Raw genomic sequence first — 22,414 nt, 5'->3', positions numbered from 1 at the left:
TTTGGTTTTGGGCCAATACTACACAACTACAAAGGAAAAGTAATCCTCGCCTTCGAAAAATTTTCACTAGTGGAGTTCAGGAAAACCAAAACACTTTAAGAAGAGTTGATCCTAACAATGGAGACAGTTCCCCGCCCAAATTAGGAACTTCGAGATGAGTAAAATACCTCAACTAATGAATTATGCGTTTTATATATATATATATATATATATATATATATATATATATATATATATAGTTAAGGGATTTATATATTCATATTACTAATATATTTTTAGCAAATGTAGACTATATAAATACTCCTAAATTCTTGGTCACTTAAGTTTATAGGGTTGATACCTAAGATTTGAGTGATTTTAAATCTCAACAAATTTCAAGTGAATTTCCTTATTTAATATCTCATAATTTTGAATGATTTGGAATCTCACCCAATTTCAAATTGTATTTTTACATGAAAAAAATCAAATCAAAATTGTCGAACTCTCTAAGCGAATTTAAAATTACAAAATTTAAAATTATTTTTTAAACAGACACTTCATAACTTTACTTTAAAATATTTTAAAAAAACATTGTTGAATATTTTACGAAATATTACATTAATGAGTCGTGGATCCCACCCAAAAAAAAAAAAAAGCATCTTTAACGTATACCTAAAATCACGTTTCTGTCCTACTCCTAGATATGTAATTGGAATGAAAATATCTTAGATTCTTTTAAAATATTCACTAATATTTTAAACGTGTGTGCGAGAGAGAATACACGTGCTATTGTGTTGACAATCTATCAACCTCAATTGTCCTTTCCTACAATCATTTCATCTGAACAACCATTCTACCCAATCATTTCATCATGTCTAACCTTTAATTTAGGAAGATATATATCTAATTTGGACTCATCTTCAATCTTCATATATTAAAAAATAAATAAAGAAAACAGATCACAAATACAATAGGAGGAAAATCAAGCTCAAAAAACTTATATTAATTAATTTTACTCATCAACGTTACATTACAATCAATTACATTTAATTTGAAAATTATTAACAATCCGTTCTCCCTAAATTTCTGTTGGTGAGAATTTTAAGCTAGGGGACGGAGAAGGAGAATGCATACCTGATTTCGCAGCTCCAACTTTGACATCATCACCAGTACTCATTGCAGGAGCATCTTCCATCTTTAATATGATGAAACCGGTTTGCATCTCTAACAATGATCTCTCTGCCACTGGCCATTGAAATGTATTTGATTGCACTGTGACAGTCCCCACAGATTCGTAGGTTCTTGAATACTCTGATGGGTTTCGACTTGGATGTACTGCTGATAACACCAAAAGCTACTGCTATTTTCTCGCTGTGTTGAAACAAATATCTCACTTTTTGATCCTCCTCCACATCATGAAGCACAAAATCCGTATTCGGGACATATCCCAGTTTCTTTATCTTCAAACACAACCGCTGAAGTTCTTCATATATTTCCCCAGCTTTTGGGTGCGTAGTATCACCAACATAGAACTTGTGTACTTTATTTTCTATCTCTACCCAGCTACAACCTGCTTCTTTGTTCAAATTTCTCTCTTTCATGGCTTTTCTGATATTTGCTACTTCTTCCCATTGGGAGGTCGATGCATACAGATTTGATAGCAAGGTGTACGCCGCTGGATCATGTGGCTCTTGTTCGATAATCATTTTTGCAGCATGTTTCCCGAGTTCTAGGTTGCCATGAACTCGGCAGGCTCCAAGAAATGTTCGCCACACAAGGGCTTCAGCTTTGTAAGGCATTGAGTTGATAAACTGAATGACTTCAGAAAGAGATCCCGACCGACCCAGTATATCAACCATACAAGCATAATGTTCCATCCTCGGAACAACTCCATGATCCGCATACATTGATTTGAAGTGTTTCCAACCCTCATTAACCAAACCAACGTGGCTACAAGCTGATAAGACAGCAGTGTAGGTTACTTCATTTGGTCTTATACCAGCCCCGAGCATCTTGTCGAACAACTCCAAGGCTTTTGTTGCAAACCCATGTTTTGCGGAACCTGAGATAATGGAAGTCCAAGAGATGACATTTCTATCTTCCATGTCTTCAAAAACTTGGAAAGCAGCTTCAATGTTACCACACCTAGAATACATAGAGATTAAAGCATTGCAAACGGACTGATTCAAATTCAACCCTGACTTTATCACCCGAGCATGAATTTGCTCGCCCTTACCTATCATACCGATGCTGGCTGCTCCACTTAGAAGACTAGCAAATGTGAAAGCACTAGCTCCCATCCCTTGATCCTCGATCTCATTGAAAAGTTCAAAAGCTTCTTCAGAATTTAAATTCTTAGCATATGCATCAATTACCGTGTTATATGAAATCAAATTCTTCTCAAACAGAATATCAAATGCTTTCCTTGCATCATCAATTCTGCCAGATCGTGCATACATGCTAATAAGTGAGTTCGAAACACAATTAACCGATGCTAAGCCGAGCTTTACTGCATGAGTAAAGACCTGTTCGCCAATCCGTAGATTGTCTACATTTGCACACGCCTTGAGGGTGCTGGAAAACGTAAAATGATTTGGTAAAACATCTGTTAAGATCATCCTACGAAAAAGGTCCAAAGCTTCTTCATCATATCCTCCTTTTTGAACATATCCTGCGATCATTGTAGTCCAAGAAAAGACATTATGATCCAGAATCTGATCAAAAACCCGTCTTGATTCACACATTGATCCATCCACAGAGCATTTAGCATACATATTTATTAGACAACAACCAACACAACGATCCAGAGTCAACCCATGTCTTATGGCCTGAGAGTGCAACTGCTGCCCTAGCGATAATATTTCTAACTTCGTACAAGCTGATATTACACCACTTAATGTGAATCTATCAGGCTCATATCCACTTAATATCATATCCAAAAACAAATTAATTGCTTCTCCTGTGTACCCAAATTGCATATACCTAGTAATCATCAGAGTCCAAGTAACTGCATTTCTTTCAGGCATTTTCTCAAACACCTTAAAAGCTGAAACCAAATCGCCACGGCCCTTTACATACATATCAATTAAAGCACACCCCACACATACATCAGAGGCAAAATACCCACTTTTAATGATAAACCCAAAAATAGAGTCACCCACCGATGAATATTCGGCCCTCGAACCCGCGCGGATTGCCGCCGTAAAGCAGTACTCATTCGGGTAATAACCATTTTCGAGCATTTCAAGAAATGTAAGAAGCGCTTCAAACTCCATATTGTTATTCGCGAAGCAAGATGCCATCGCACTCCACGAAATCAAATCCTTCTCATTTCCCATCCCGTCAAAAATGGACTTCGCTTTCTCCCACTGCCCGCTCTTGGAGTACAAGCTAATTAAGGAATTAAGAGTCACAGAGTCGAGCTGGAGGTGCGACTGAGTGAGTTTTTCATGAACGAGTCTACCAAGAGCAAAACTACGAGTTCGAATACATGTTTTAAGGAGAAGCGAATAGGTTTGGAGATCAGGGTGGGATCCTTGCTGCAGCATAAGTTGGAGAGTTGAGATTGCTTTACGAAGGTGGCCATCGTTGAGTTGGCGAATCAAACGATCAGTAAGGGGATTGGGGGTTGAAAATCTGGGGAAATGGACAGAGGGATTTGAAGTTGTTGAAAAAGAATGGAAAGAGAAGTTGAGTGGAGAGGGGAGAGGCAAACTCTGCATCTTCACCTCGTAACCGAATTAACGGCTTTGATGATTTTTTCGCGCCTTCGTTGGGAGGAGGAGTCCTCAAGACTGGAGTGCACCCTGCAGCTGCCTTTTAAATGGATAAGATTTTCAAATTTCAATGGTTGAAGCCTCAAGACTTCCCAACTATTTATGAAATAAATAATGTTTAATGTAATTTCAATTTAACTATTGACTTTTGAGATGGTAATATATGCCTTCATTCACCAAACTATGTGTGGATTCACGCTATAAATTTGCCAATACAAATCTTTATAGCTTAAAAACTACTACGTCAACTGTTTATTTTTTAAGTTTAAATTATGCCCCACAAAATTTATACTCTAAATATAATATAAAGATTCAATGAGAGACAACAATAAATATTTACATAAAATATAGGAAAGAAAACAAAAATACAAAGACCCAACCTAGTTAAATAAGAATAGGAGTCAAACCAAAGCAAATTGGTGAATATTCTCCCACCAAAAAAAAAGGGTACAAATTTGGTATTTGGAAGTGAGGTGGCAGAAGATTGATGCTGCTAAGGAGGAATGGACGGCAGAGATTCAAAGGGGGACTTCCTACAGACAGGGCAGGAAGCATTCAATCGGAGCCATTCCTCAATACAATGTTGATGGAAGCAATGTTGGCAATTGGGTATGCTCTTCAGTATCTCTTTGGGCCGATATTGGGACAAGCAGATTGGGCAGATGTTGTTATTGGGCTCTGGTAGGCGTAGGCTTTGGCCCAACACAAAATTTGGGTAGGAATCGATAGTGGGCCCATCGAGGCCCATTGTAGTTGTGGGCTGAGAAGAAACGGTCCAGTGAGTTTCGGGGCTAGAATTGCGTGGCCTTGACCTCAGTCTGGCACAAAGGCAACACAAGAGGATCAAAAAGCACAACACAGCGGCCACCACACCCACCGCCATAGACAAAGCACTACTAGAATTTGAGGGGGTCGCAGCTTGTGGGATGTTTGTGCACTGAATTTCGTGGCGTGAGCTTGAATTGGGTTTCAACTCACATCCTCCGCCAAGTGACTCGCAGCTTCCGCAGGCAGGATTTTCCCACCTTAACAGCAGATCGTCCCACAGCTTCGGCCAAAACGACCACGAAACTGGCACCGAAACTGTTTTTATCACAACACAGTTCGATGACAGAATGTCTATAGTCGCCGGAGAAGATGATGCGAAGACTGCGTGGGAAGAGCTGCCCAGGCAGTAAATCGGATCAATGAGCCAAGATGGCGAGTAGTCCGCCGAGCAATTGAAGAATGTAAAATCTTGGCTGTTTTTGGCGACAAACGGCGACCCAGAAAGATTGAGCGACAGAATCTTTCCTGCCAGACAATTGTTTGGATCGTTGATCCATATTTCTTGGTTTCGGTAATCTATGTATTTGACACTGAAATCCCCGGAAGGAGGGAGATGAAGTAGTGGTTGATCTTGACCTGTGGGATGGGCCTGGCAGGATAAATCAAAGCCAGGATACCCACATGATTTCGGCTGGCGATTTTCAATCCTAAAGGGGAATCGAATCGTCTGATAATCGCCACCACAGCGAGACTCGAAGCAGAATCCAGAGCTGGTTGCAGGGTTGAAGAAACAGCACAAGAGGAGGCAACAGCGGAGGAGAAAATGAATCATTTCTTCAAGGGAAATGTTGATAGGTAGGAGGGCATTGAACAGTTCCTGTATATTTTATTGCAAAGGAAAAACCAGTTTCCACGCTCAAAATAACGAGTTGCTAAAACCAAATGGCATTAAACTGAGCTCAAAATCAAAATATTACAGAGCCAATAACCTCCACACATGATGTAATCTTGGCACAGTGACAAACAAACAAGCAGGAAGAAGTCCAAAGTAATTCTTAAAACCAAGTCGTGTCAATGTGGAGAAAGAGTTGAGTTTGTTTGTCGGAAGATCGAGTTTTTAGCAACCTCATTCAAAGCAGGCTATTGGTGAATCAATCTGACGTGGACAATAAAGTCTAAATGGTTGACCAAGGGATGTGAAATTGGTGGTAAAGCTAGAGGGAAGTCCATCCTTTTGTTGTTCCCCTGTATATGGTGGGTTATTTGAGATGGATCTATAGCAGCAGGTCAACTCTAAATGGAGACACAGAACGTATATTAATTAGAACTTATCCTTGACCCAAATTAATTAATATGCAAAGCACTCATACTTTCAGTTTCAATATGTAACATATTTTGATGACATTTGAGGAATAATAACCAAATCGATAGAGAAATGTCCCAATTTCATATTCTATATGTAGATCAATGAAAAATTCATAGAAACAGGTAGCTTGTAGCAGCAGAAAACAGTTTAAAATACAAGAGAAGAATCGGCAATGAACCATAACAAATGTGACACAGTAGACGTCATTATCTTGAAAAGTCCAAACATTGACGGTTAGATCCCACCCCAATTACTGAATAACTTACGAAAGCCTAAAGTGGGCTTTATCTAGATTAAGTTTAACACGGAACATGTTAATGTTGTAGTGAGAACAAATATCCCAAGTCCATAAATTTCTGGTGAAATTCTCAGTCCTATCTGCAATCCTTTCTTGGTGAGAATTTTTCAACATGAAGGTTATTATAGGGGGATAAAGAAGCCATACCTGATTTCGCCACGCCCTTTTCGCGGCGCCTTTTAGGTACCAATATTAATGACAGCAGCATCTTCCATTGTCTATATGATGATGAAGCCAGCTCCAACTTTAACACCATCACCAGTAGTCATTGCAAGAGCATCTTCCATCTTTAATATGATGAAACCGGTTTGCATCTCTAACCAACAATCTCTGTGGCCGTGGCCATTGAAGTGTACTTAGATGCAGAGTAACAGTCTGGCAGTCCCCATAAATTCTTGGGTTCTTGAAAGCTCTGATGGGTTTAAACTTGGATGTGCTGATCAGACCAAAAGCTACTGCTATTTTCTCACTGTGCTGAAACAAATATGTAGACAACAACCAACACAACAATCCAGAGTCAACCCATCGCATATGGCTTGAGAATGCAACTGCTGCTCTAGCGATAGGATAGTATTCTAATCTGTCTGGCTCTTTTCCATTCAATATCATATCCAAAAACAAATTAACTGCTTCTTCCGGGTTGCCAAATTTCATAAACCAAGTAACCATCAGAGTCCAAGTAATTGCGATTCTTCCAGGCATTTTCTCAAACACCTTAAAAGCTGAAACCAAGTCGCCGCGGTCCTTTGCAAACATGTCAATTAAAGCACACCCAACACATACATTAGAGGCAAAGAACCCACTTTTAATGGTAAACCCAAAAATAGAGTCACTCACCGATGCATATTTGGCACTCGAACACACGCGAAATGTTGAAAAAAAGAAAGATATGAAAGAATTGCTTCAACCCCATATAATTGTTGGCAAAGAAACATACCATCACACTCCATGAAACAAAATCCCTATGAAGGTGACGATCGTCGAGTTGGGGAATCAAACGATCGCTGAAAGGGGTTAGGGGTTGAAAATCTGGGGAATTGGAGAGAAGAGGAGGGATTTGAAAGCGTTGAAGAAGAAGGAAAGAAAGTTTGAGAGGAGCGGGAAGAAGCACTTCAACTCCTAACGGAAGTAACGATTCGGTTTTTTCGCGCCTTTGTTTGGAGGAGGAGGCGAATGAAGGAGAAGCCATCCAAAGCCAAAGCAAAAGCAAAAAATTTGGATTTGTTAAGCAAATACCCTAATTTTAAATTAAAAACATTGTCAAATTTGTGGTTTTATGTGTTAATTATGTATTTGTTAACTGATTAGGAGTTGGTTGAATTAGTGTTAATCGAAGGTGAGATGTACACTCTCAAATTTGTCATTTAATGAAGCATTTTTTTGGTATGTTGTACTTGACGTAAATACAATACAAAATTTACATTAAATACAGCATATAGAATTTAGTGACGAAGAATAAACAAGTATCTACACAAAGTTCAACCGACAAAATAAAGTATTTAAAAACGAAAAAGCTAAAACTAAAATGTACATAAAAGTTCAAATACCACAATTTATAAAATAGGAATCAAGCTAATGCTAATTTTTTTTGCCATCATTACCTTTTCTTTTTAATCTGAATTTTAGTTTTAGGATATCATTTTCAACCCAAAAGAAGAAGAAAAAATGTACAAATTTTAATTTGAAAGGGATAATTTAATTAGTTAAGATATATATTTTCGACAAAAAGATAGTAACTACTGAAATTTTTTTTTTTATAAAAAAAAAAAGAAAATAGTACTTGAGAGCAAATGTGGCATGAAATTGGTGGTGGTATTGATATTATTACGGAGGATCGGAGAGAGATTTGATGGGAGGTTTCCTGCAGAAAGGGCAGGAGGCATTCAATCGCAGCCATTCATCAATACAATCTTGATGGAAGCAATGTTGGCAGTCGGGTATGGTCTTCACGATCTCTTTGGGCCGATATTCGGACAGGCAAATTGGGCAGATGCTGCCATTGGGCTCCGGTAGTCGTAGGCTTTGGCCCAATACAAATTTTGGGTAGGAATCTATGGTCGGCCCATCTAGGCCCATCGTAGTTGTGGGCTGAGAAGATATGACCCAATGGGCTTCAATGCTGGAACTGCGTGCTCTGGGCCTGGAGTAGTATCTCAGTCGGGCACAAAAGCAACATAAGAGGCCCAAAAAGCACAACCCTGCTGGCACTCCCACCCCTATAGCCACAGCATAACGAGCACCTCTCGGTAACCCTAACATAACAGTAATCAAAAAGCTTTCTTACTCATCTTATATTATAATTAATAATTTCCATAACTCAATTTACTACCAAATTAAAATGATAAATCAGCAATTAGGATATATATGTCCAAAAAAGGTTATTTGGTATCTACCTTTTAGTCTCTCTTTTGATTTCACCAATACCCACCGAGTACGTCTAAATTTTATATATAATACGTAGTAAAAAATAAATTTGTTTTGAGCAATTTGAAATTAGTGTTCAATAGGTCATTATCTAAAAATAAAAGGTATCATATAACTCGTATATTTTGATGTTGGAGAGTGTTATGTTTACCTTTTACAATTAGTTAAGATATTTATTTACTGTTAAAAAATTATGAGTTTTAATACCTTGTTCAAGAAAGTTCTGAAGTCAATCAAAGCACAATTCAGCCAAGAATTAAGGTACATGTATCCAACTAGAAGGTTGAGATTTAAGTGTTCGTAGTTCCGGTTCTAGATGTTGTACCTAGAAAAGAAGAGAAGAAGAGAAGTTTGAAACTTACTTTGTTTGGGTTGAGGTTGAGTAATGGGTGTGCATTGGATTTGATTGCTTGAATTGGGGTTGGGCTCACATCGTCCACCACGTGACTCACAGCTTCCACAAGCAGGCTTTTTCCACGCCAATTGGAGATCGTCCCTCAGGTCCGACGAGAACGACCATGAAACCGGCACCGAAACGCTTTTCATCACGACGCAATTCGACGACAAATCGTTTATAATCATCGGAGACGACGAAGCGAAGACTGCGTACGAGAGGCCACTCAGGCACGAAATCGGATTCAAGTTCAACCCATACGGCAACCGAACCTTCGCCGAGCAGTTGAAGAAAGTAAAATCTTGAGTGTACTTTCCGGCGAACGGCGACCCAGAAAGATTGAGCGACAGAATTTTTCCGGGAAGACAGCCGTTTGGGTCATTGACCCATATTTCTTGGTTCTGGTAATCTATGAATTGGACGCTGAAATTCCCAGAAGGAGGAAGATGAAGGCGTGGTTGGGCCGTGGCGTGGCAGGACAAGTCGAAACCAGGATACCCACATGAACTGGGCTGCCTGTTTTCAATCCTGAAGGGAAATCGAATGGTCTGATCATCGCCTTGGCAGCGGGTGTCGAAGCACAATCCAGAGCTGCTTATTGCAGGGATGAAGAAACAGAGCAAGAGGAGACAAAGAATCAGCATTTCTTATGCATTGCAACACTTGGTAATGGATTAAATGTTGGGTATTCTCTTTAATTAAGTCAGAAATTTGTATCCACACGAAACAAATGAAATTGGTGGGCATTAAAGTAAGGTAAAAAGTCAAAATGAAAGTATGAAATGGAAAGAAGCTCAGCTCCACATATGAATATGATGTAATCTCTTTTAGTAGTTAGTTTAGTTAGGACTAGGAGAGGACAATGAGAAGCAAACAACAAGGAAGAGTTCAAAACAACTTATAAAAACTGCAGACAAAGAGTTGGGTTGTGGAGGGTTTAGTTTAGCCGTCTGATTAACAATTTAGGGGTCATGGGTGAATCAATCCGACGCTTAGGATTAAAGTCTTAACGGTTGAGTGGGGACCTGATCAAAGTGTGAGCTAAGCTAAGCTAAGCAGCAGGTCAACTCAAACATATATTAATCAGAAACTGATCCTTTTGGCCAATTTAATAAATATGCAAAGAGCTCGTAATTTCAATTTGTAACATATTTTAATGACATTTGAGCAATAATGTAGCCAGATTGATAGAGAAATTTTCCATTTTCATATTACACATCAATGAAAATGTTATTGTAAACAAGTAACAAATAAAATATAAAAAAAAGGATTCAATCATCTAAAAATTTGATATAGTAATTGTTGTAATCCCGATGATATGGACTGCCAATCCATGGGTTTAATTATGAGTCGCTATTGGTTGTTTGAGAATATGGTAGTGAACCAGAGTTTGAACAAAAGATAAGGCTACAATGTAAATATGATTAGATTCGTCAAATTCCCAGAGTTGTTAAAAATATGCAAAGATCTCAAGAGATGTAACAACAACCAAGAAAGAACATCATTCATATTTCATTTCAACTGCAGGAATAATATTTTAAGTTACCAACCGCCCAATAACAATAATCAAAAGATACAGCCAACTGTACATTATTCATTTTATGACTTGACTGACAAACAGAGCCAACTATCTAAAACTTGAAGAAAAGGGGATTCAAAACGCTATCAACATGATACAGACAAAATGAAACACCAGAGAGTAGTACAAAATATCACAGCCCTAAAAAATATTATTAACCATCTCTTTACCCTTTCCCTTATAAAATATTAGCCAACGCCAGCCTCATATGCTGCACTGCACGCCTTTCTTGGGTGCTCCTCTGAAATTGGCTTTTTATTGGGTAGAAATATCAAATCCTCGGCCAAAAGTATCATCAAATTTTCCTCTCCATTATTGGGAAGTTTGGACAAAAGCTGCATTCGCCTAAGTCATTACTGTGTGTCTGCTGCTACTAGTACTATCTTGTTGCCTGTTATTGTAATCTTGGGACCTGTTGCCCACACCTTCATACCCTCCTTCACCTACAAGAATGTTCTTTTCTTCCTTTGAAAAATACTTGTCAACCTGAGCAGCTGCTTGCCGTCCTTCATTGATGGCCCAAACCACAAGGGACTGCCCCCGACGGCAGTCTCCTGCTGCAAAGATTCCGTCTACATTAGTCGAGAAGCGCCCATACTCAGCCTTGAAGTTTGACCGATTATCTTTCTCAACACCCAGCTTCTCTGCTACTGTCTGTAAAATGCAAAGAAACAAGAGCATATGTTGAGGTGATCTCAAACAAACAGTATCTGTGTTTAACTTCTTATCTTCTATTCTATACCCTTTATTAACAATATGTCATATCCAACCGGTGAAAGTTATGAATAAAAACCACTAACCGATTCAGGGCCGAGGAACCCCATCGCCAATAAAACAAGATCAGCCTCTATTATTTCCTCGCTGCCCTCAACCTCCTTAAACTGGAACCTCCCGTTAGCATCCTTCTCCCATTGAACACGTACTAATTCAAGTCCTTTAACTGCCCCATTTTCATCTCCAATAAACCGCTTAGTCAAAACCTCATATGATCTTGGGTCTTTGCCGAATTTTGCAGCTGCTTCCTGGTGTCCATAATCAACTCGGAATATTCTAGGCCACTGAAATCCAAATAAATGATAAATGTAAATATGTTACCCATTTACTACATTAAAAAAAAAAAACTCTCATTCAAACCAGAGTAATGTAACAGCGTATAGCCACTGCCTGCTTTCAAAGCAGAGACAAAAGGTCCACAGCATTCATAAATTAGATTTCAACCAACGCAAAATAGAAGGTTACAGGAAAAAGATGGCAAACCTGTGGCCAAGGGTTTCCTGGAGCCCTGGTCTGTGGTGGCTGAGGAAGAAGCTCAAGATTTACGACGTTACTGCAACCATGTCTTATAGAGGTTCCTATGCAATCTGTTCCAGTGTCACCACCGCCAATGACAACTACCTTTTTGTCCTTTGCAGATATGTAGTTACCATCTTCGAGATTGCTATCAAGCAAGCTCTTTGTGTTTGAGTGAAGGAATTCCATGGCAAAATGAACTCCAGCAAGTTCCCGTCCAGGTACAGGAAGGTCCCTGAAACAAATATTACTCCACATATTTTCAAGGATTCTTAAATATGATTGAACTGCATCCAAAATCCTTGGATGGTAAATCGAAGAGATTTACCTTGGTTTTGTGGCACCAACAGCCAAAACAAGTGCATCATTTTCATCTCGAAGACGATCAAGAGTATAAGATGGATCAGTTCCAATATTGGCATTAACGACAAAATTTACGCCTTCCTCTGCCATAAGGTTAACACGCCGCTGAACTACATCCACTTTGTCAGTTTTCATATTTGGAACTCCATACATCATAAGTCCTCCAATTCTATCAGCTCGTTCATACACAGTCACCGCGTGACCCATTTTATTTAGCTGGTCTGCGGCAGCCAAGCCTGCTGGTCCACTTCCAACAATAGCCACTCTTTTCCTGCATTCATGAATAAAGTCCATGAACAATTGAACTAAACGATCAAACAAAGTGACCGTTTTACTGAGTCCTAATAATTTTATATTACTACTAGAAAAGAATAAAATGTCCCGTTCACATACCAATAAAGAATAAAATGAATTCGATATAAGCTGACAACAAATAAAAAAGAAAGAAAAAAGAAAAAAGGCATACCCAGATCTCGTAAGGGGAGGTCGTGGAACCATCCACCCTTCTTCAAAAGCCTTGTCTATGATGGCACATTCAATATTTTTGATGGACACGGGATTCTCAATAATGCCCAGAACACAAGATCCTTCGCAAGGTGCTGGGCAGACCCGGCCAGTAAACTCTGGGAAGTTGTTTGTTTCAAGGAGCCGCTCCAGGGCTTCACGCCACCTATTCTGATAAACTAACTCGTTGAATTCAGGAATTTTGTTACCAAGAGGGCATCCAGAGTTCTCCTGAAATTATTATAAACAAAAACGACAATTCAGAAAAAAAAAAAAAATTGATGATTACTTGTAAAATTAGATTGACAGTAAAAAAATGGGCGGTAATCATTATCACCTGATGGCAAAATGGGGTACCACAATCCATACATCGAGCTGACTGAGTCTTTAACAGCGGCCCAGGTTTTGATTCTTCCATAACCTCCTTCCAGTCACCCATTCGAACATTAGGATCCCTGTACTTCACTCCCTCACGCTCGTAAGCAATAAAACCCCGATGTTTAACAGCATCAGGTATCTCAGTAGGTCTCTTTGGTGGTTCAGTCTCTTCGACCTTCAAATCCAAATTCAAGTCAGACCAATACAGTCCAAGGAGATCATAGTGTAACATCAATCAAGATAAAATACCACCCAAAAATGAGAACAAGTGAAAAATGGCCAACTAAATTTAACGAGTGAACTAGTCTATAGGAAAGAGGGTAACACGATCAATTTATATCTCAAAAGGATTCAAGGAAACCAATTGGAGAGCATAAAAATATATAACTATAGTGCGTGGCATTAAGGCTGAATAGTGCAACTCCTGATCCTCTCCCACTGGAGTTTTAAGTAAAGGTAACCCAGTGTAAAATTGATGTGAAGATGAAAGAAAGGTGTCGACAGAAAGGGATCATTGTCGGAAGCTAGAATTATTATTCCCAAAATGGAACCCTAAAGTTACCTGTTTGGAATTCCCATTCAAGGAGGCAGCAGCCATTTTCTTCAGCTCCTCAAATGCATCCTTTTCAATTAACTCTGCCTCATCCGACTCTTCCTCAGCCTCTTTAGCAGCTGGTTCTGAAGCTTCTTTGGCGGCTTCTTGAGCTTTCATGTTTGCAAGAACACGCTTATATTCCCTTGGGAAAACCTTGATAAATCTAGGCAATAGGTTCTCGAAGTTTTCGAGGACTTCTTTGGCTAAATTGCTTGATGTGTGACGCTGATGCTGCTGTATCATCATTTTCAGAGTCAAAATATCATCCTCTTCTTCAACTTTATCGAGATCCACAAGCTCTAGGTTGCATCGGGATTCAAATTTTCCGTCTATGTCAAGAACATAAGCAACACCTCCACTCATACCAGCAGCAAAATTTCTTCCGGTACTCCCAAGAACAACAACGGTGCCACCAGTCATGTATTCACATCCATGATCACCAACACCCTCCACAACAGCCTTTGCCCCTGAATTACGTACACAAAACCTTTCTGCTGCCATCCCATTGAAATAGGCCTCACCACTTGTAGCACCATAAAGAGCCACATTACCAATGATTATGTTCTCTTTAGGATCAAATAAACTCCCCTTTGGAGGGTAAACAACAATTTTACCGCCTGATAATCCTTTACCAACATAGTCATTGCTGTCACCCTCCAGCTCCAGCATTATGCCAGGGCAGAGGAATGCTCCAAGACTCTGCCCAGCACTTCCAGTGAATTTAATATGAATAGTTTCCAAAGGAAGCCCAGCCATATGGTAACGTTTGGTTACCTCATGGCTAAGCATTGTTCCAACAGCACGGTTTACATTGTTAATTGGTGTTTCAATGTACACAGGAAGACTCTTCTCTATGGCAGACTTTGAAAGTGCAATCAGTTTTTGATCCAAAGCCATGTCCAGACCGTGATCCTGTTTCTGCACGCAGAATTGGGCAGCTTCAGGTCGTAGGTCAGCAGCAGGTCTAAGCAACAGAGAGAGATCAATATTCTCTAGCTTCTCATTTTGCCAAGCAACTTCTTTATCAACCTCTAATAAATCAGAACGACCAACCATCTGATTAACTGTTCGAACTCCAAGCTGGGACATGATCTCCCTCATTTCCTCAGCTACCATAAAGAAAAAGTTGATGACATGTTCAGGTTCTCCTGCAAACTTCTCTCGAAGAACAGGATCTTGAGTAGCAATTCCAACAGGACATGTATTCTTGTGGCACTTCCGCATCATAATGCAGCCCATTGTAATAAGGGGGGCAGTGCTGAAGCCAAATTCTTCTGCACCAAGCAAAGCAGCTATAGCCACATCCCTTCCAGTTTTTAATTGACCATCTGTCTGAAGCACTGTACGACCACGAAGGTCATTGGCAACCAGAGTTTGGTGGGTTTCAGCCAACCCAAGTTCCCATGGAAGTCCAGCATTCTTGATGCCAGTCCACCTTGATGCACCTGTCCCTCCATCATGACCTGAAATTAGTACGTGATCTGCGTGGCCCTTAACAACTCCACTAGCAATTACACCAACTCCTGCTTCAGATACCAACTTCACACTAATCCGAGCAGCTGGGTTGGAATTCTGAAAGCCAGCAGAAATAGGAAAAAAAAAACTAAATCAGTTGGTCTAAGAAGTTTGAATTTGAATACAGTTTTAACTTCACAAACTTGATTACCTTAAGATCATGAATTAACTGGGCAAGATCTTCAATAGAATAAATATCATGATGAGGAGGTGGGCTGATAAGTCCTACCCCAGCAGTAGAGTTCCTCGTTGAGGCAATTTCACCAACAACCTTGTGACCAGGAAGCTCGCCACCTTCACCAGGCTTAGCCCCCTAATGCAATAACCAACATCACAAATTAAAATAAAGCAGAATTTCAGAGAATAAATAGCTGCAGTTCTTATTTAGCCTCACCACATTCAAATGGATCAATTAAAGATGCAAAAACACCCAGAGGTGCTTTGCAGACACAGCAACATCTGCCACATAGTTCCATAAAAAAGATGAACCTCTGTCCCAACAGGAGTGGAGAGGCAAAATGGAATGCAAATAGGAGAACATACCAATATGAACAACCAGATCAATTCAAACAAAATATTAAATGAATACCTGAGCCATTTTTATCTGCAGTTCATCTGCATTTGTGAGGTAGTAACTTGAAACTCCAAACCTCCCACTTGCAACTTGTTTGATAGCACTTCTCTTTGGATTCATTGAACCATCAGGAAGAGGCACCATTCGAGATGGTTGCTCACCTCCCTCACCTTCGATAGAAATTTCATATAAAAAGATCTTCAGCATATAGCTAAGGTAATGATGCCAATGTCTATCACTAAAAAACATTAAGTCTGGAAAGGGGGAAGAGGGAGTATATAATACAGAGTCCATAATTGTTAAAGACCAAAAAAACGCCAGAGTAGATTGTAAAATTATAAATAATACAAAAAATCTCAACTTCCCTCGGAGGAACTTGAGGTTAGAACAGAACACACCTGTGTTTGACTTTCCACCAATTTTGTTCATGGCCATGGCCAAAGTAGTGTGTGCCTCCAGAGAGATTGATCCATAACTCATTGCACCAGTGCAGAACCGCTTAACAATTTCACTAGCAGGCTCCACTTCATCCAAGGGAATACTCACCCCGGTCTCTTTAAATTTCAGAAGTCCTCTCAAATTACATGCTTTATTTAATTCATGGACAAGCTTGGAGTATTCTTTATAGGCATTTACACTATTAGTTCGAGCAGCCTCTTGCAATTTTGCTATGGCTACTGGATCATTTAAGTGAACTTCACCACCTTTCCTCCAATGATAATCCCCAGGGTTCGGTAATGCTACAGCTTCCGCACTTCCAGCGGGGAAAAGTCTAGTGGGAAAAGCCATTTCATGCAAATTAAGTGCATCACGAGCCAGCATCTCGAATGTTGCACCCTCTACTCTGCTTGGAGTTCCAGCAAAGCACTTCTCAACCACTTCTGACGAAAGACCAAGAGCTTCAAAAATTTGAGCACCTTTATAAGAAGCCAAAGTTGATATTCCCATCTTCGCAAGAACTTTCATCATTCCGTAGTTGCTTGCCTTGAAGTACTTCTTGACCAATTCTTCTTTGGTGTGGAGTTCCCCGCTTGACTTTGCTGGAATTTTTCCATCAACTTGTAATCTCCAGATGGCCTCAACAGCCAGGTAAGGGCATATGGCATCAGCACCAAATCCAACAAGTGTACAAAAATGGTGGACTTCACGGGGTTCTGCAGATTCTATGATCAAGCCAACCTGAGTGCGTTCTAGATTATTAACTAGATACTGATGGACAGCACCAACAGCCAGGAGGGAGCTCACAGCAACACGTTTGGTTGAGAAGGCTAGAAAATGAAGAGAGAAAACATCAAACAGGTTAAAGGAAGCATATATATTGCATTCGATATATTTAAAATCAAGATGCAAAACTCTTGAATACCTCTATCAGAAAGAACAAGTGTAGTGTACCCCTCTTTTATTGCATCATGTGCTTCAGCACAAATCCTATCCAAGGTCTCCTCCAATCCCCTCCTACCAAGGTATTTTGGATATGTGATATCCAAAACTTTACTTTGCCAGCCTCTATAATTCATCCTTTTTATTGCTTCCATTTGTTCAATGGATAAGAGAGGACCTTTCAATGAGAGACGATGACATTGTTCTTCAGTTGTTTCAGTCAGGTCCCCTTCTGGACCAATCATACATTGCATGGAGGTCACTATCTTCTCTCTGATGGGATCAATTGGTGGATTTGTAACTTGTGCGAACATTTGCTTGAAGTACTCGAAAGTGAGCTTTTCTCTGTCGGACATGACAGCTAGTGGAGTATCATTTCCCATTGAACCAAGAGCCTCTACACCATCTTTTGCCATAGGAAGCAGCAACATTTCCAAGGCCTCAGTTGTGTAACTGCATAAAAGTTACAAATTGAGATTTTCAGTTAACCTTAAAAGTAAAATAGTGGAGTTGCATATCTTATTTAGCAGCTCTATATACATACCCAAAGGCTTTCAAGGGAGCGAGTAAACCGTGAATGCCCATATTTTCCATATTGTCTTCGTCAGTGGAAGTCTACAAGTCACAAATGAGTTGTGAGATAAATATCACCAAAGAAAACTAGGTTTGATTGACCTAATACTTACAGGCAATGCTCCTGCAATTACTGGGGGGGTCATCTCTGATTTGTCAACTGAGCCAACGATGTCCTTTAGTTCAATCTTCTGCTTTTTAAGCCACTCTCCATAAGGCCTAGCAAGAGAATATTGCTGCTTCAAGGCTTCATCATCTACAACAACATGATTCTCAAAATCCACTAAAAGCATCATCCCAGGGTTGAGCCTTCCTTTCCGAGAAACATCCTCTGGTGCAATGTCCACAACACCAACCTCACTGGCCATTATAACTCGCCCACTGTGAGTTACGTAGAAACGGCCAGGTCGCAGTCCATTGCGATCCAAAGTAGCTCCAAGATAGCGCCCATCAGTAACTACAAACAATATTGCAGATTTTCTAAAAATTTAGAATTCCCTTGCAAAACTAAATTTTGAAGTGATTCAGAAGTGTATATATAAGTTATTACATGAAATAAGAGCTGGCCCATCCCATGGTTCCATGAGACATGAAAAATATTCATATAATGCTTTCCTTTGAGGATCCATATTCTTGTCATTTTGCCATGCTTCAGGAATCATCATCATGACAGCTTCTGGAAGACTCCTACCAGCTCTTATTAAAAGCTCAAGAACACCGTCAAAAGCTCCTGTAGGTGGCAACAGAAAAAGAAGAATAATAAATAAACAAGACATAAAGAGGCACCATCTATTACCATATGCATGGAAAATAAGCAGATACACAACAATCAAGCAGAAAAATAGTTTTTGCACCTATCTGCACATGTACGCTCACCTGAATCTGAAGAGCTGGCATCCACAATGGGCAGTAGATGTTTTAACTCGTCTTCTGATAGACCAAGTTCCTGGCACTTTAGCAGACCTTCACGTGCCTTCATCCTGAGGAATAAATACAAATTTGGATTGTATTAGATCAACGGGTCAAATAGTTCATAAGATATTGAAGGAGAATAAGGGAAAGTACACTCAATAAGCATACCAATTCACGTTGCCTCTAAGGGTGTTGATTTCTCCATTGTGGCCTAAGACACGCATAGGTTGAGCACGATCCCAACTAGGAAAAGTGTTTGTAGAAAACCGGGAGTGTATCTGCACCAATATTTCGAAAGCCCAATTTGTCACCCTTTGTTTCTTTCTTTTTTTGGTCAAAATATGAAGTGAAACGACAAATTACAGATAGTAGTCATCTTTGTCCAGCCTTGAAGGTGATCAGTTTCAAAACAATTTCTTTTCATATAACTATTACTAGCTGAATCCTTAACAACTGATCACAGATGGCTGCCTTGTGTTTCTGTAAATATCATTCACTTGGTAATGAGGTTGCTTACCAAAGTCACCCAACCATCCAATCCAGCATCCAAATTTAACAAGAAATCAAGGGAGTGGAAGAACTTAAGAGATCATTCAAACCTCAATGCCTCAGAAGTCATTCCTCAACCTTGCATCTCTTCAGGTTTACTGGTTGTTCCCATGCTGTTTGTTGGAGTATATGAAGTTAGTGGAGAAGAAGAAAGTGAATGGATAAAATATTTACCAGGGCCATGTAGCTCGTAAACCTTTCATTTCCTAGATCCAGATAATAATCTTTCAACTGTACGGGCTTCAACTGACCTTTGTACACAATAGTCCTACAAAATTATGTCAGTGAGGTCAAAATACATGACAAGTGATAGCATTATGATAGACAAATCTTATAGGAAATGATGCGGCCTTTCAGGATCACCTCGATGAGAGAGAACATATGTAGAAGTCTCTAGCGCCACCGTGCTCAAGATTTAGTGCAGCACGAATAGCCACCATCGAAAGCCTCCTTAATATGTACATCTATTTCAAAAACCACAAAAAAGAGCCACCAGGTTCAGATTAAATTTAACCAGATCAATTCATATTTGCACATTAAAGAAATTATCGGACAAAACTACTCAGCCCAGTAAGAAAATTTCAAGAACGGACCAAAGATAAGAGAATTTGAGGGAAAGTCACCTGTTTCTCCAGATCAACTTTCGATCTTGTACTAGGGGTAAGGAACACTTGCTCAATCACAGGTTCCGTCAGTAAGGCAGACTTACCCAATCCAGTATTGTCTGTTTCCACAGACCGCCATCCAAGAACAGAATGCCCAAGTGATTCAGCAACCTTACACATATAGAGGATTGAACGGTCAGTAGATTACATCATATTAGCTTCACTTGATTAACCAATGCATTTGTAAACATAATAAATCAAGTAATATTGTAGGCATTCTTGGACATTTGAGGACAACAAAATAGAGAGACACCAGTACGCGTTGAGTACGTTGTAGCAAAACTTTCAAGAATTAAATGACAGATACATCACAAGAACACAACAGTAACCGGAAAGCTAGAGCACAAAATATAGAGATACGATGTGAAGAAAAATCGGTTGCAGGAAAATACCTTTGTAAATACTCTTTTACTTTCTTCTCTTCGAGAATCGGACGTGGGCAAGAAAAACATGCCAACGGCATATTGTCCCGGCGGTGGGAGTTCGAACCCATTATCTTTTGCAGCCTATAAAAATGACAACTATAAGTAGACCGGTAAACAAGGATGGAGCACGAAAAATGAAGCAGAAATCAAGCCAACAAAATTTTCTATGGGTACTTTTCTCGTCTTTGAAGTTTCCAAGAAAAATATGTAGTAATTAATCGTTATAACTAATTTCGCGACCAGGAACCATCGCTAGATGCAATAGCACGTAAAAGCACCATCGAAATAATTTTCCATCGCCGAATTCATTCATTGAACCGCGATTTCTTCATGGGAAAAATCGAACCAAAGATGAATAACGGGTTGCAAAATTAAAATTAAAAAAATATATATACATACTGGGGAAGAAGAAACGAAAGCGTGAAAAAAGAAAAAAAACTCAAAACGCTCGTGAGAAATAAGAAACGCAGAGAATATATCGTGCCTCTTTAAAGTACTCGTGCGGAAGAGCCACAAGAATCCCTGCTCCATCGCCAGTATTTGTTTCACAACCGCAAGCACCTCTATGTGACATACGAACCAACATTTCCAAGGCATCTGTTATCTGCAAAAAAAAAAAAACATCACAAAAGCACCTGAATTAAATTCGTAAAGAAGTTTTTTTTAAAAAATACCTGATACATGTCCATGCTAGAAAAACATCCAACCCAAAAGCTAAAGAGGATCCATCAATAAAATGGTGGATTCAGCAAAAGAAAATTTTGATACTGATACTCACCGTTTTGCGGCTGCTTTCGCCGGATAATTCAGCAACAAACCCAACTCCGCAGGAATCCTTATCGAATGAAGGATCGTAAAGGCCAAGTGGCTTCTCGGGAACAGCTGACAGACCCGACCGGACAACAAGTCGGAGCTTCGGTGACCGGCCAGGACCGTCCGAATGCCAAAACTGGATTCTCCCGGATCCCGGAGCCCGCAAGCGAGCTCCAAAGAACTTCTTCTCCGACACATTTAATGACCTCGTCGCTCCCTTCGAAGCAGAGCATCGCGCAGCTCTTGTGCCGAGACGGGCTTTAGGGGTAACATTCAAGTGGGGCTTAACAGAGGTCTTGTCAAATGTGGAAGGGGCAGCCGGAAGTTTAAGCAGAGAACCAGATTTCGCCAGCATTGTAAAATCACAAAGAAATAGTAATACCACTATACAATAGTAAAGTTAACCACTATAACTGATTTAAGCTCGTTGTAACCAATTTTAGATCCAAAATTCGAATCCGACTAGACGAACTTATATCGGTATAGAGACCAATCAACTATCAGATTTTCCAAAATCCAAAATTATGAAAAACAAACTTTATATATAATAATTTCCACGATGCAACCTTCCTTTCTGGAAGTAGCACACGAGCAACTCAGCGGATCTGAGGGTTAATACGCAAAACGTAACACTTGGTCCTCGAATTTTCTGAAAACGAGATTGTTCTTCAGGATTTGCAAGTGAAAAGCGGAGTGGTATCTGAAGAAAGGAGTCGGAGATTTAAGAGAGAGGAGAAGGTAAACAAGTATGAGTTACGTAAAATATTTGCTATATTTTTCGAAAAGATCTTCAAGATATCCAAATCTGGAGGCAGGAGAATAGGAAGAATCTCCTTACGACCCGCAGATCTTTGGAGAAAGAGCTTTTTGCAACAAATTTTCCCGGAAAAACAGCGAGAAAGAGCGAGAGAAAAGGGAATCGGGGAGAAGACGAGAGGCGGCGAAACGCTCGGCAGAAGCGACCGATTAGGCAGCAGCTCTGCTATTTAGGTTTCTGATTCTTCGTCGTGGTAGCGGAGCAGATGAGTAAGATTTATAGAACCCAAACGAACCAGAGGAGAGAGAAATGGTGGGCCCCATAAGAGCCCGAGGTGGGGAACCGAGGGCTACTTTCGTCATTTCTCACCAGGTCTCCGCTAATATTTTTCTAATACAAAGTGACAGCTCAGATTTCCCAAAATATTCCACGTGGGTGTTGGCCTATGCGGCACGCTACAGCCGCTTGCTGTGGACCCCACTCTTAGATAAAACTTTATCGTTAACCCCCAGACGGTTGTTTCTTTTTTTTCCTTTT

At 39.8% G+C, this 22,414-nt stretch overlaps 4 protein-coding genes across 6 annotated transcripts; all 4 read right to left on the bottom strand.

Annotated features, from left to right (window-relative positions):
• Nucleotides 1–952: 952 nt before the first annotated feature.
• On the bottom strand, nucleotides 953–6,473 carry EMB2261 (Tetratricopeptide repeat (TPR)-like superfamily protein). Its single transcript, XM_022285405.2, has 2 exons — nucleotides 6,335–6,473; nucleotides 953–3,795 (listed from the first exon to the last, which is right to left on the bottom strand). The coding sequence occupies exon 2, from the start codon at nucleotides 3,699–3,701 to the stop codon at nucleotides 1,143–1,145; it is 2,559 nt and encodes an 852-aa protein (XP_022141097.2). The 5' UTR covers nucleotides 3,702–3,795; nucleotides 6,335–6,473; the 3' UTR covers nucleotides 953–1,142.
• On the bottom strand, nucleotides 4,041–6,475 carry LOC111011573 (putative RING-H2 finger protein ATL21B). Its single transcript, XM_088118522.1, has 2 exons — nucleotides 6,335–6,475; nucleotides 4,041–5,400 (listed from the first exon to the last, which is right to left on the bottom strand). Exon 2 carries the CDS (start codon nucleotides 5,353–5,355, stop codon nucleotides 4,249–4,251), a length of 1,107 nt encoding a protein of 368 aa, XP_087974648.1. The 5' UTR covers nucleotides 5,356–5,400; nucleotides 6,335–6,475; the 3' UTR covers nucleotides 4,041–4,248.
• Nucleotides 5,999–10,095, bottom strand: LOC111011626 (putative RING-H2 finger protein ATL21A). The gene is made up of 2 exons (XM_022285476.2): nucleotides 8,974–10,095; nucleotides 5,999–8,439 (listed from the first exon to the last, which is right to left on the bottom strand). Exons 1-2 carry the CDS (start codon nucleotides 9,647–9,649, stop codon nucleotides 8,012–8,014), a joined length of 1,104 nt encoding a protein of 367 aa, XP_022141168.1. The 5' UTR covers nucleotides 9,650–10,095; the 3' UTR covers nucleotides 5,999–8,011.
• A 401-nt stretch (nucleotides 10,096–10,496) lies between these two features.
• GLT1 (NADH-dependent glutamate synthase 1) lies at nucleotides 10,497–22,133 on the bottom strand. 3 transcript variants are annotated; one of them, XM_022285139.2, is made up of 22 exons: nucleotides 21,086–22,133; nucleotides 20,792–20,911; nucleotides 20,275–20,388; nucleotides 19,841–19,993; nucleotides 19,581–19,681; nucleotides 19,392–19,485; nucleotides 18,837–18,946; nucleotides 18,633–18,736; nucleotides 18,307–18,486; nucleotides 17,870–18,213; nucleotides 17,728–17,798; nucleotides 17,167–17,636; nucleotides 16,202–17,071; nucleotides 15,819–15,973; nucleotides 15,381–15,542; nucleotides 13,682–15,286; nucleotides 13,079–13,294; nucleotides 12,704–12,972; nucleotides 12,203–12,508; nucleotides 11,842–12,109; nucleotides 11,385–11,642; nucleotides 10,497–11,238 (listed from the first exon to the last, which is right to left on the bottom strand). In XM_022285139.2, the coding sequence occupies exons 1-22, from the start codon at nucleotides 21,473–21,475 to the stop codon at nucleotides 10,930–10,932; spliced, it is 6,669 nt and encodes a 2,222-aa protein (XP_022140831.1). In that variant the 5' UTR covers nucleotides 21,476–22,133; the 3' UTR covers nucleotides 10,497–10,929. The 3 variants fall into 3 exon arrangements, with proteins under 3 accessions (XP_022140831.1, XP_022140832.1, XP_022140833.1); XM_022285140.2 differs by lacking the exons at nucleotides 19,581–19,681; nucleotides 19,841–19,993; nucleotides 20,275–20,388; nucleotides 20,792–20,911; nucleotides 21,086–22,133 and adding an exon at nucleotides 19,268–19,330 and having other exon boundaries at nucleotides 19,414–19,464; XM_022285141.2 differs by lacking the exons at nucleotides 19,392–19,485; nucleotides 19,581–19,681; nucleotides 19,841–19,993; ... (1 more) ...; nucleotides 20,792–20,911; nucleotides 21,086–22,133 and adding an exon at nucleotides 19,186–19,315.
• Nucleotides 22,134–22,414: the final 281 nt, after the last annotated feature.

Source organism: Momordica charantia (genome assembly GCF_013281855.1).
Source record: "Momordica charantia cultivar OHB3-1 chromosome 10 unlocalized genomic scaffold, Mcharantia_2.0 BLBB01000010.1, whole genome shotgun sequence".
Classification (NCBI taxonomy): domain Eukaryota; kingdom Viridiplantae; phylum Streptophyta; class Magnoliopsida; order Cucurbitales; family Cucurbitaceae; genus Momordica; species Momordica charantia.
The sequence above is the reverse complement of the archived record's forward strand: the minus strand, read 5'-3'. Positions and strand labels throughout refer to the sequence as shown.

Coding starts and splice junctions, on each gene's coding strand:
- GLT1 (XM_022285139.2), bottom strand. CDS start 21,475: ATGCTGGCGAAATCTGGTTCTCTGCTTAAACTTCCGGCTGCCCCTTCC. Junction 12,110..12,202: donor GTTGGTGCCACAAAACCAAG/GTAAATCTCTTC, acceptor TATTTGTTTCAG/GGACCTTCCTGTACCTGGAC. Junction 11,643..11,841: donor CAGGAAACCCTTGGCCACAG/GTTTGCCATCTT, acceptor TTTGGATTTCAG/TGGCCTAGAATATTCCGAGT.
- LOC111011573 (XM_088118522.1), bottom strand. CDS start 5,355: ATGATTCATTTTCTCCTCCGCTGTTGCCTCCTCTTGTGCTGTTTCTTC.
- LOC111011626 (XM_022285476.2), bottom strand. CDS start 9,649: ATGCTGATTCTTTGTCTCCTCTTGCTCTGTTTCTTCATCCCTGCAATA. Junction 8,440..8,973: donor TCAACCTCAACCCAAACAAA/GTAAGTTTCAAA, acceptor CTGTTATGTTAG/GGTTACCGAGAGGTGCTCGT.
- EMB2261 (XM_022285405.2), bottom strand. CDS start 3,701: ATGCAGAGTTTGCCTCTCCCCTCTCCACTCAACTTCTCTTTCCATTCT.